Raw genomic sequence first — 12,520 nt, 5'->3', positions numbered from 1 at the left:
AATATGTGAGTTGTCAGCAAGTGATTCCAAAATGAGCCTTCAAAGTAAGGACTAAAGGCCAATAATTATCATGTTGATTGTCAAGTATCTGATTTTAAAGAAAATCATGATTTTAGTTTTTAACTTCAATTGTATAAGTCTAATAGTCTTTCTGAAACTTCTTATATCTATAAGAATTATATATATTTATATATATTTTATATATATAAAAGTAACATGAAATGATTCTTTAAAAAATTTATCTAAAAATAAATTTTATAATATTCATATTTGATTATTATACAGAAACTTTTTAACAACAATAAATTTAAACATAATGCAATAAGTTCTTAGTCAAGTTAAGTTATGCTTTGAAAATAAAGTACCGAAAATCAGGTAGTCATATATTAAAATTATCTTTAGTAGTATGTAAATGAACAAGAATGATCAATAATTTTCAAGATATTGCAGAACACAAAAATTGAATTCAATTAAAAGTTAACCGAGTAAAAGGAAAATTGATATTATAATAGGTGTAAGATTAAAACAACAGATAGTTTTTTTTTACATAATTATGCATTATATTATTTTAAAATAAAGTTCCTAGAAATCGAAATAAACATAAGCAAAGAAATAGATTATAATGAAATTTAAACATTATAGAAGTTACACAAAATAAATATTATAATTAAATAAAAAATATAAAATAAAATGAAATTTTATTGAGGGGGAATTAGAAGTTAAGATTTTAACTAGTGAAAGCATAGTTTACATATGAATGTATATTTTTTTAATATATACTAGTGACACAATAAAATAAAAAAATATTTTTGGGTTATTTGATTTATTATTATAACCACAAATTTACAGTTTTATTTTTATTGAAATAGATGTAAGGATTGATGAATACATCAATAAGTAATATTATGCTGTGTCCAGCAATTTCTTCAAAATTTTAACTGGCATCCCTTAGCTAGTTCGAAACATCAGCATCGTTTACAGTACAACTAAATTCTCATATGTTGTTGTACGACAGTAAAATATTGTTCAGTAAACAATAAATATATCATAATTTTCAACCAAATTTAATATTTTCCCCATTAACCCTTATTTTTTGCCATCTTTAATTGCATTTGAAGTTTTTTTATATGTTCAATATTTATTTCTAAAAAAACAATATCAAATATAATAGCTATATTAATATTAGTAAAAACTATATAAAAACTTACTAATAGATTTTGCCATTTGCATCATATCTAACGAATTTAATAAATCATCTGATCCAGTTATAAGCGTAACAATTCCATTACTTTCTCCACATTCATCTGTAAAGTAATTGCAGCATTCCAAGATATGTTTAAAATTACTGAAAAAAAAAAAAATTATAATTTTCATCAAACATCTATGTGTTTAATAGTAAATAAAAATACATACCACATTTCTTTAGAGATTTTAATTGTTTCTTCTACTTTTATCGGTTTTGATTCATGTAGGCCTTGTGATTTCAAACTGCAATTACCTTGTTGTAACTGAAATTCTAACCAACGTATTGTTAACCTGACTTCTTTACTTAATTTTTTCTGTTCATCTAATGCTGATATTACTGAAATAGTTTTAAAAATATTAAAAACAACAAATTATATCAAAAGTATGTATTACCTATAGCGGGAATTACTACAATAAACATTGCACTATTCACTAATTTTTTTACTATTAGTGAATAATTGATCAGAGCGTCTGTGTCTAATACAATACATGTAGGTAAATTTTTCTTTCTAGAAGTGTATTTCATTTGTACTTCAAGATTATCTACTTCGGCTCGAAGCCAAAGTTGGCCCATAACATGTTGTTTGTCTCGTTTGTTGTCCAATTTAGATTTTTCCTCAATCTGCTGAAATAATTTTTTTAAAATTTACATTACAGACATGTTTATGGGGATAATTAAGCGAGAATTTGGCTCATTTCATACATAATATTTTCTAATAAATATTTAAGGATATCCCGAGAAGTTGAGGTCCCAAGTCAAACACTTTTTAAGTTATAATAAGCATATTAAGGTCTAAATTACGAATTAAAAATTTGTTTAGCGACTTTTAGGTGATATATTTGCTTTAAAGAATTAAAAACTTTCATTTGAAATCACTTTGTAATAACGAAACCTAACCTTACGTTATTTCACATTAATAACGCATAACGATTACAATATGAAGAAGGGATGAATAAAAATCGTAGTTTGTACTTCGAGTTCGTGTTAGTCCTTAGTTTCCGTTTCATTGACTGTATTTAATATGTCTGGAATCTTTTATTGCAGTCATTCTCCTTATCCCCTACTTTGAGTTAAAACCGTCAGGCTCCAACGAGTATTACACAGTCATAAAACTGACAGACTGTACGACAATAAAGGAATACGGTTAAACGTTCGGCAAAAGGACTTAGCTCCTTCACCACGATCCTTAACCTCGAAGCTTTACGCTTATAAATTTCTATGTCTACCCGCCCTTTCAGTCAAGCTCCCTGAAACTTTGTTCACTTGCTTTAACAGCAACTACTACAACTATTTCCCTTAAAGTCATTTTAGTAAACACTTAAAGGTTTGGTGGTGTATATACAATAGCGAGAAAGAAAAAATCTTCCTTTTATAGCCTTCTCTTCAACCACGTAACGGCGTCGAAAATATATTTGAAAAAAACAAACATGAAAATATTGCGTATTTGTTATCAAATATTTATATAACACGCTAAAGAGATTGCCGTCGCGAACGTGTCGAATTTTACCTCAACATTTTTTTAAACTTTTCTTTAGGTGTTAATTAAATAACGATTAGCAGTGTTATCTAGTTAAATTTCAGACATCTTTTAAAATATACTACATATAATATACTGCAAGTTTTAATTATAGGCGACAAAAACAGTGATGCATATTTATGATAATTGACTGATGATAAGCCGAAGGAACAACTGCAACGAATTTTAAGGGTCAAGACTAAGAGAAAACACAGTCATTCAGTTCATAAATCGACTGAATGACTGTGAAACGAAGATTAAGCGATTGTATCTTAAGGATAGTATAATTTTGCACTCGTCCGGACGATTAAATTTCTTTAAAAGCCATTCGGACGAGGGATTAATTAAAATAACAAAAGTTCCAATATAGAAAAGATTTAACGATTTAACCGCAAAAGTAATAGTTTAGGCGACGACATTGTTAATAAGAGTTTTATAGTCTGTATGGACAGTTTGCCGGCAGTAAATAAAACCGATAAAACGGGGCGAAATAATACGTAAGGAGTACGCTACTAAAAACATCAAATATACAAAAAGATCACACACAATAATACCACAAGGAACATACACGACTATTACAGTTATTTTTTCCGCTCAACGCAAACTCTTAGAAAACGAGGAAATGGCTTACGAGAAAAAAAGGCGGAGACAATAAAAATTTTGATGGCTAAGGCAACATATTCCTTCCGGATCACTTTGAAACTATAAGGCCGTACAAAGCTCATAAAAGAAAACCAGAATTATGGAAAGTAGAGGGTTGGGATGAAAAGTATAAAAGGGGGTAGTCATCGTAAAGAAAAAGGATATAATACAAATCCGTTTTCATCGGAGTGTATATATGCTGTACGAATCATTATTGGTGAAATCCGTTTTCAACATCTTCACTGCTTCGTTGTGTTACAAAAATGACGACTAGAAAGGGAGAGTTCTATTTGCTCAATATACCTACAACTCTGACGACAAACTCTCTACGAGGGTAAGTGAAAAAGTAGTTTTTTTTGCATTTCTGTTCAATTTTTACTGTAATCTTTTATATAAAAGGTTGTTTTTTTTAACTTCATGTACATTTATCGAGTACAGATATACTATCCCAAATTTTTTGTATATTTCATTTTTTAAAATAGAAAAATTATTTAAATAAATGAAGAGCGTTATTTTAATAAGACATAGAGAATTAAAACTTCATTAAAATTTTAATTATTTAATGAAATTTAAAAACAAATTTTAATTAACAATTTAAATTAATGATTCTACTTAAACTAGATTACACTAATTAATTTTACCATAAGAGTTAAATATTAACTGAAACTTACTGCATTATATAAAATTAAATATATGAATTACTATAATGCCAAGCAAAAAAAACATTTATGAGAAGTCCAAAACATTCTTACGAAATGCAGTATATAAAATAAACATCAAACAAGGTGATTATTAACTCAAACTATCGAGTGATTATAGAATCCGTTTGGAACATAATATTGATTATTAAATAAAAATCTAAGATATACTAGTTTTATAAATTATTATTAAAAAATAAAGAAAAGAATTTCCATTGTTCGTAAAAATTGTCAGATGGCCACTATGAAGATTATGTGCAAAGCACGATATTGGTTACTTTAATATCACAAAATAATAATTTGCAGATAATTGCTGTGCTATGTTTGAAATACTTGGATACTTTAGATACTTATTATGAAATTTCCTAACAAGAAAATCACAAAAATGATTATTTAATAATTAGATTAAATTATAATAAATTATCCCTGAAAGAATATTAGTTGTTTTTTTTAAATATGTAGTAGATAAAAATATATGACTCATCAAAAAATTGAAGTTCACCAATGTAATAAAAGTAAATTCATATTAAGAATTACATAAAAAAAATTGTTTATTTACCTGTTGCAAAGTGTTATTTAAAGAAAACCATTTTTTTTCACTATTATAGGTGAATAAAACATTATTTAATGCTATTTCTTTGGCATACCATAAAATTTTCATAATACGAATTGCGTCCTGTGAAAAAAAAATTATTCATATAACATCTGAAATATAAAAAAATTGTAAATAAATTAAATTTAAAAATTAAAAAGTTGATAGCTGCTTACAATAACAAAAATAAGTTGCTTATTATATTAAAAATTACACTGATAAAAAATGCAAAAATTCACAAACATTTTTTTTTTTAATAAGATGACAAGTCAAAAAAAAAAAAGCAAAATATGGCCTACTGTTTTAAGTATATACTTGATATTAAGTGATTAAAGTAAATGTTTTTATGAGAAGGTATTCATGTTAAAAATGGTCATTTTTCAGAGGATCAATAAAAGAAAATATGTTTAGTGGTGGTTATGGGAAATATCAAATTTAAATTACATTAAAAAAAAAAAAATAAACCATTTAATGGAAATAATTTTCATATCATTAAACACATTGATAAATTTTCAATAAAATTGAATAATAACCTAAAAATTAAAAATCTTGACTAAAAAGCCCATATAAAATTCTAATATTATGATTATTTAAATTTAATATTTTTGTCATATTAACCCTATGGAAACCTGCCAAGTCAAATCTTATACCAATTTTTTGGAAAAATGTCTAAAATATTACGACTGGTTATGGACTTAGTCAGGACCAGGTTAAAGTTTCACCAATATTTAAATGTTTTAAACATATAGAGGTATATAAACTATTATAATAAAAATAAACATATTTAATCAAAGTAAATAAATATAATGAATGATATTTTATTATAGCCATCATAATTCAAATATTAAATAAAAAAAGGAATGAATGCAGTTTTCAAAAAAAAAATATATATATATATTAAAAACATCATAACCAGATAGTAATATAATCACAAAGTAAAAGTTTATTTATGCTTATTTATAATTCATAAATTTGATTTGTTAATGAATTAGTAGCTCAAGTTAATTAGCAATATTTTAGTATTTAAATTAAGTATGATCATATAGAGAAAAATAAAACACTTTTAAATGTATTATATATAATATTTTTGATTTCTTATCAAATATTTGTTATTTAAAGATTTTATAGCTTTATAAATAATATAGAACTTCAATAAGACAAAATAAATTCTGTTACCTTGATTATTAAAAAAATATATATATTCATAGTTCTTGGAAAATTATTGTGGTTTTTACACATATTGATTTAAATTTATGTTCAAAAATTTTTATTTTTAAAGTGTAAAGTCCATTTTCCCCCCTAAAACTTTGATAGCTCAAAACCTCTATAATAATTCAATAACTTTAATAAATTAAAAAAAAAACAATTACTTTAAGTTTTGACTTCAGATTTTACAATAAATTAATGGAAAAAAATACTGTTCAAATAATAGACAATTTTGAGAATTGTTGGAAATCCTAATAATATTGTTATATTCTTTGATAAGAAATGTTTTAAAAAATGTATTTATTTGGTTTGAAGGTGAGGCTAATATATCTAACTAATTGAATAAGTCACAAAAATTACTAAAAACCTCACGGATTTGTATGTGTTTAGCATTGATAATGATAATATTGTTTCTGAAATACGTATCCACTTTTTTTTATTATTGATTTTTGAGTTATATATTTTTTTGTTTTAATTCAATATTTTATATATATTTTTTATTTTAAATAATACTAGCAACAAGTGAACAATTTTTACTATATAGTTTAAAGTAATCTATAATTTAAGCATCTACAATTTTATAGGCACTAATAATATTTTTATTTAAAGGAAATCCAATTAAAGTTTTTTTTGTAACAAATTAAGTTAGACAATTTGTCCAAAAAAATATAGCATAAGCAAATATATCTACAAAAAAACCTTATTAATACCATAGGTTTAAATAATTTAATCTATTTACATAGTACAATAAAATAGTTACTTAGATAATACTAAACAAAAATCTGTACTTGAAATTTTCTGTTTTAAATTCAATTGAGAAACTTATGATCAACAATTGTCTAATTTACCTGATTTTTTAAATAGCACTTTTTAGTCATGTCACTTAGAACCATTTTAGATTCCCACAAAGTTGTCATTCCAATCAAATGTTGTTCTTCTGGAAGTAAAAATTGATTAACATCGAAATCTGGAAAGTCATTTTCAATATTTGACTGTGACATATAGTTCAGCATTTTAACAATGCTTGTTAGAAGTTCCAGGGAGGGTTCTAAATTAATTAGATGGATTTGATGTTTGATCCAGTATAAAAGTATCTAAAATAAAAATATAGGCATTTATAATTGGATCTATTAAAATTTATAAAAATATAATAAATACTAATATACATGAATAGTTTCAGCATATGGTAAATTTGTTACTTGAATTTTGTTTTTCTTGTTCTCAGAGTCGAATGAAGATGTACCACTATCATTTGAGCCATCAGATTCTTCAATTAAATAAAAAAAAAAAAATGATAAGAAATATGTTATTTGTCTGACAATAATTATTTTTTTTTTTTATACAATAAAAAAATTTAAATAAAATTATTTAAAAACATTCTTATATGCTAAATAAATCTTCAAATAGTTATAATTATAATATAAGTTACTGATAGTAAAATTAATTAAATATAATGAAAAAGTATAGTAAATCTTTTCCAAAAATACATAAAACAATTGAATTTAAAAAACCTTATATTTTTGAAAATGTTGAAATAGAGACCATAATGTTTATTTATATATTACTGATTTTTTAAATTACTTTTGAATAAATACACTTATACAGAGTGATGCAACTTACTCATGAAATACCTTCAAAAATACAAATCAACTAATTTTACATTTCAAAAATGTATAAAGATTTCTATTAGTGTTATTTTTTAAATCTTGATCTAACTCCACTCTTAACTTTATATTAGCTTAAGTTTCATAAATTGAACATATAAATTTAGCTAATTTTAATATTGGAAAACAAAACTATTTAAGAAAATAACTGGTCTATAACATCTTTTAAACAATTATATTACTTTTATATCTAGGCGAGATGATTGTGGTGTAGAATACCTAGTAATAAATATAATCATAACTGTATCTTAACTCTTCCTTTCTTTTAGAAATGTTAATATTTCCACAAATACTGGTTCAAAAGTAATTTTAATAATTTATTTCCATAATTATTAGATTATACCAAAAAAATAAGTTGTTATCTAAAAAACTGAAGTGATTATCTGTTGAATGGATAAGGGAAGGTGTAGAACTAAGTTTCTTTTTTTATTTAGTAGTATGTACAATTTTTTATTTTTTAGAAAGAAAAGTTATCATCTAATTTTGAATTGCATGAGTCAATCACTTTGTATAGTTAAAAACAAATTTCTTTAATTTAATCTCACCATAAAATTTTGTATACAAGATTTTTACATATTATATTTCAAATAAAGACAAAAAAAAAATTTACCATTTTTATTTTTGTCATTATTGGGACTTTTAATATCAAAAATTAGCATTTCTTCTTCACTTTCATCTTCATCTGAATCATCATCAGGACTAATTACACTCTCAGCTTCATCTAAATTATAATAAAAATATTTGGTCCTCAATATTGTGCATGTGAGTCATAATAAAAATATAATTTGCTTATAAATATCATATATGAGATTGTACTAACCACCTTCACTCCATTCTTGAGAATCAGGAGAAGAATGTTTCATAAATCCACGTCTACGTCGTCTTCGGTTTAATTTGGTATGATCTACAAAAGGGTCAACTAATTCAGGTAATGTTTTTGAATAATGATTTACACATTGTGTGAACAATTGCTCTGTTAATGTAAAAAAAAATAACTCTGCTTTTGATATATGTTTTGAATCTGAAAATAAAATTAATTATAAGATAAAAAGCTGTGTTTACATACAATATAAAGTTGATATTAAATGTTGAAAATTTTATGTTATAAAAAAAAAGTTCCATAAATATATGAATAGAATAATAAAATATACAGCCTTTTAATAAATTGTTTCAAGAATCATTAGATCAAATCAAATTTCTTTTCAGAATTTTTCTCATTAAAGCTATTTTAATGAGACAATAATACAGAAGTATTTTATTTAAGTAATAATTCTAAGTCATTTTCCATTAAAATTTATAAAATGATAAAGAATTTCTAGTGGAAGAGATACAGGGTTACGTCCCCCTTCCCTTAAACTGAGCCATACTAAGATTCTATCAAGTAATATATTAATGTAATGAGTAAATGATTAATATCAACTGAAAATATAGTTATCTTGTGGAGTAAAATTCAATGCAACATAGGGTTTTCCGAGAAATATTATCATTTATTAACAAATGTATTGAATTTAATCTTTTTGAAGTTTTTAATGTATAAAAAACATTACAAAATTATAAAATTTTTCAAATATAAAATATTATAAAAAAAAAAAAAAAAATTATTTACCCCCCTCCCACCAGTAATTACTAATTCACCCCTGATATTTTTGTTGTATAGTGTCTAAAATACAGTTTCTAATAATAAGCAATTTATTAATATAGTTTTATTTACCTATTTTATGCAACTTTTTTAAACAAGCAGTTATAATAACTATTAGTTTAAAAATATTTTCATTAGTTAAAATTTGTGAAATATCTTTGTATGATGGTGAAGAAGCATCATTAGCCTGTGGTGATTTAACATTATCACATAGCAATTCTTGTTTATTTTTTATATTATTTGAGCATAATTCTTGAAAACAAGTAATTATTTTGGAATACATCTGAAATACAAATAGTATATAATTAATAATTTTATAGATTAATTTTTTTTACTAAAATCCCATCTGATATAGATAATTACTTCATTTAATTCTTTTTCATTATCCTTTCCATTATACCAAATATCAACTATTATGAAAAATGTTTCCAAAAAATAATTATTTATGTTTTCTGATTTTTGTTGTAATGACAATAATAAATTCCTCTCGCCGCCTTCAAAAGGTTCAACACTGAATACACTAGAATATTTATAAATTATAGATTTAAATTATTTTAAATCAGCTAATAAATATAAAAAATATATTTACCATCTAATATAATGATAGACAGCATCTAAGTGGTTATTTTTAGTTAAAGCTAAACGTCCAATTTGGTTATGAGGAAGTCCATTGTCAGGTTTATACAATAGAGCTTGTTTATAATAGCGCCAGGCTGTTACGTAATATAAATCCAATTTATTTAATTCATATATATAGCGAGTTAAATCACCCAAGCATATTAAACAACGATAAATAATAATTTTCATTCCAAATTCTTCTCTTATACCTTATGTAAATGTAAAATTGAGATTAAAAAGGATTTAAAATTTTTTTAATAATGATCTATGATTACTTTTATCATTTTTTTTCATTAATGTTATCTGATTATTTTTAACAGCATTAGCATCTGATTCATCATTTGATATCTTAAAAAAGTCAAATAATCCTGGTATTTCAAAATGAATTTCAGTTTGGAATTTGAAGAGTATATGATAATAACATCCAATGCCAGTTTGAAAATGATTTTCCAGAAGGGCTACTTCAATTTTATTCCAAACATTATTCTATAACAAACCAAACAATTAAGAAATTATTGTAACACAGCTAATTATAGAAAACATTAAAATAATTTAAGATTATTTTAAATGAAACAACAAAAATTATGTTACTAGTAAATTGATTGTTTAAACAAAACTTCAATAGTTTAGAAATTTTGTTAACTAAATAAATGAAATAAAAACTAATACATCATTTTTGCACAAAAATTTATAATAGTATTTTTACTTTTTTCAGTATTTTTGCTGTAGAATAAACATCGTGATAGATTTTTCGCCACAATATTTCTTCAGCTTTCCGTCCATAACATGATGGATCAGAAAAAATCATTCTCTCACAATAGTTTTTTAACTTTAATCGTTGGATTTCAATATTAACTGTAAATAAATCTTTACATGTTAAAGAACGGCCCCGCTGATCATCCAAAGAATGAGAAACTTCAGTGATACTTCTGTAAATTATTGATTTATAAATTAGTATTAAGAAATTTTTATGATTATAAATTTTTTCATGGTGAGACAAAATAATACTCTAATTTAAGAACATACTAATTAATTCCTATAAATTTGTCAAAAATTACACATCCTCTCCATACTTAGATAGGTGATAAGCCATTTACACTATGGCAAAGGTGACCAAACATAATGATCAAACAGAGCTGACATTTAATGGCTAATCAAAGTACATTTTTATGTGATGGAGAAAAAGATGATTGTAAAACTAGTTAGAAATGCACAAATGGCCTTTTCTTATGTTATATAAAGTATATATTTACTAAGGATAGAATTAATTTTATACTTAACATATTTCCTCATTGATTGTTTTTATAAATTTTAATATTTAAAAAAATTACTTAGTATTTTATATTTGAAAATAAGATTTTTTATAATATACATTGATTAATATATTAAACAAAAATTAATGCTTAAAAAATGTACTGAAAAATATTATTCTTTAACATTAACATTGGTGTATATACTCTTATTCTTGAATTGTTAAACTAATCTGTCATAAATTTTTATGTTGGGTTATTACTCGCATTGTATATGAAATAAAATATAAGTATTAGAAATACAAACAAATTAAAAGATACAAATACAACAAAATAAACTATTCTACATACTATGTATAAAAGTTATTTATGACTATTATGTTCAAATATTTTTATATTTAAATACAATTTTGATATTTTAAAACAATTTAGGCAAGAAATTAAATATTTCTTTCTTGGATGTTTATCTTGTTACAACTTAGTCAGTAATAATAAATGTCTTAACTCTTATATATATGTTACATATTTTCATTAATTAGAAACAGTAAAAATTAAATCTTAATTCATATTAAAATGATGGCCATTTGCTTGAAAAAATGTATTTCTATAATATCCAAAAATGGCTTTACCTATTTACTGAGTTTAAAATTAAATTTATCAGGTTTGGTTGTAGTAAATTGAAATATAAATTAAAAACGATACATAGATAATACATATTTTGTATTATATACAAGTTGAATTTAGCAAAAAAAATGTATTTGTTTCAAAATACTAGCCAAGTTATAATCATACTTAAAATGATATAATTAAGGAAATAATATTAACAAATGGCTATATTTTTATCACAAATACATTGTCACTTCATAAATATATGAAGAAAGTTGTAAAATACTGTTAAAAAATTATTTCAATATTTTTAATTGTAAACTCACTTATAAAGTTTCTTTATGGATTCATTAGCTTCAGCAGTGGACTCCTCTGTTAATGAATTCTGTGATTTCTTCATTTTTATTTTCATTAAGCTTCTTGTTACATGACCTCTGAAAATATATACCTAAGGTACCATTGGGTCTCCAGATATAAAATAAGTATTTATCAAAAGATTGGAGAACAAGAAAACAATAACTGAGTTTTTAATTTAAAATAATCAAATAACTTTACAGTGGAACATTTAGTGAATGTCTTCATCATAATTAATGACGTTAACTCCGCAAATAAATAACAACCCGTTGTCAATATAAATTAAAACGATGAAAAACAAACAACGTCTAACAAGTTGTTCGACTTCGCTTTATAAGAAAAGTGGGAAAATCAAATGATTATTTATAATGATGATTTCTATGGTAAATATTAAGTATAATTAAAAACTAAGGTTGTTCAAATTCTAGTGACGTAATAAATTTTACTGATAAGAAATTATTTGAAATCATTTTATTTGCTAGTTTTATA

At 23.7% G+C, this 12,520-nt stretch overlaps 2 protein-coding genes across 3 annotated transcripts in view; one reads left to right on the top strand and one right to left on the bottom strand.

Moving 5' to 3' along the window:
• Nucleotides 1-12,520, top strand: part of LOC126894279 (uncharacterized) — a 139,702-nt gene that overhangs the window by 20,019 nt on the left and 107,163 nt on the right. The window lies entirely within an intron of this gene.
• On the bottom strand, nucleotides 891-12,514 carry LOC126894274 (nonsense-mediated mRNA decay factor SMG5). 2 transcript variants are annotated; one of them, XM_050665165.1, is made up of 15 exons: nucleotides 12,004-12,514; nucleotides 10,528-10,750; nucleotides 10,097-10,307; nucleotides 9,793-10,030; nucleotides 9,567-9,723; nucleotides 9,276-9,486; nucleotides 8,385-8,585; nucleotides 8,175-8,285; nucleotides 7,067-7,167; nucleotides 6,749-6,994; nucleotides 4,662-4,778; nucleotides 1,639-1,870; nucleotides 1,414-1,582; nucleotides 1,209-1,345; nucleotides 891-1,144 (listed from the first exon to the last, which is right to left on the bottom strand). In XM_050665165.1, exons 1-15 carry the CDS (start codon nucleotides 12,087-12,089, stop codon nucleotides 1,080-1,082), a joined length of 2,505 nt encoding a protein of 834 aa, XP_050521122.1. In that variant the 5' UTR covers nucleotides 12,090-12,514; the 3' UTR covers nucleotides 891-1,079. The 2 variants fall into 2 exon arrangements, with proteins under 2 accessions (XP_050521122.1, XP_050521123.1); XM_050665166.1 differs by having other exon boundaries at nucleotides 1,639-1,867.

Source organism: Daktulosphaira vitifoliae, unplaced genomic scaffold, assembly GCF_025091365.1.
Source record: "Daktulosphaira vitifoliae isolate Bord-2020 unplaced genomic scaffold, ASM2509136v1 Scaffold_1, whole genome shotgun sequence".
In the NCBI taxonomy this organism is placed as follows: Eukaryota; Metazoa; Arthropoda; class Insecta; order Hemiptera; family Phylloxeridae; genus Daktulosphaira; species Daktulosphaira vitifoliae.
Note: the sequence above shows the minus strand (reverse complement) of the source record. Positions and strands in the feature narration are given on the sequence as shown.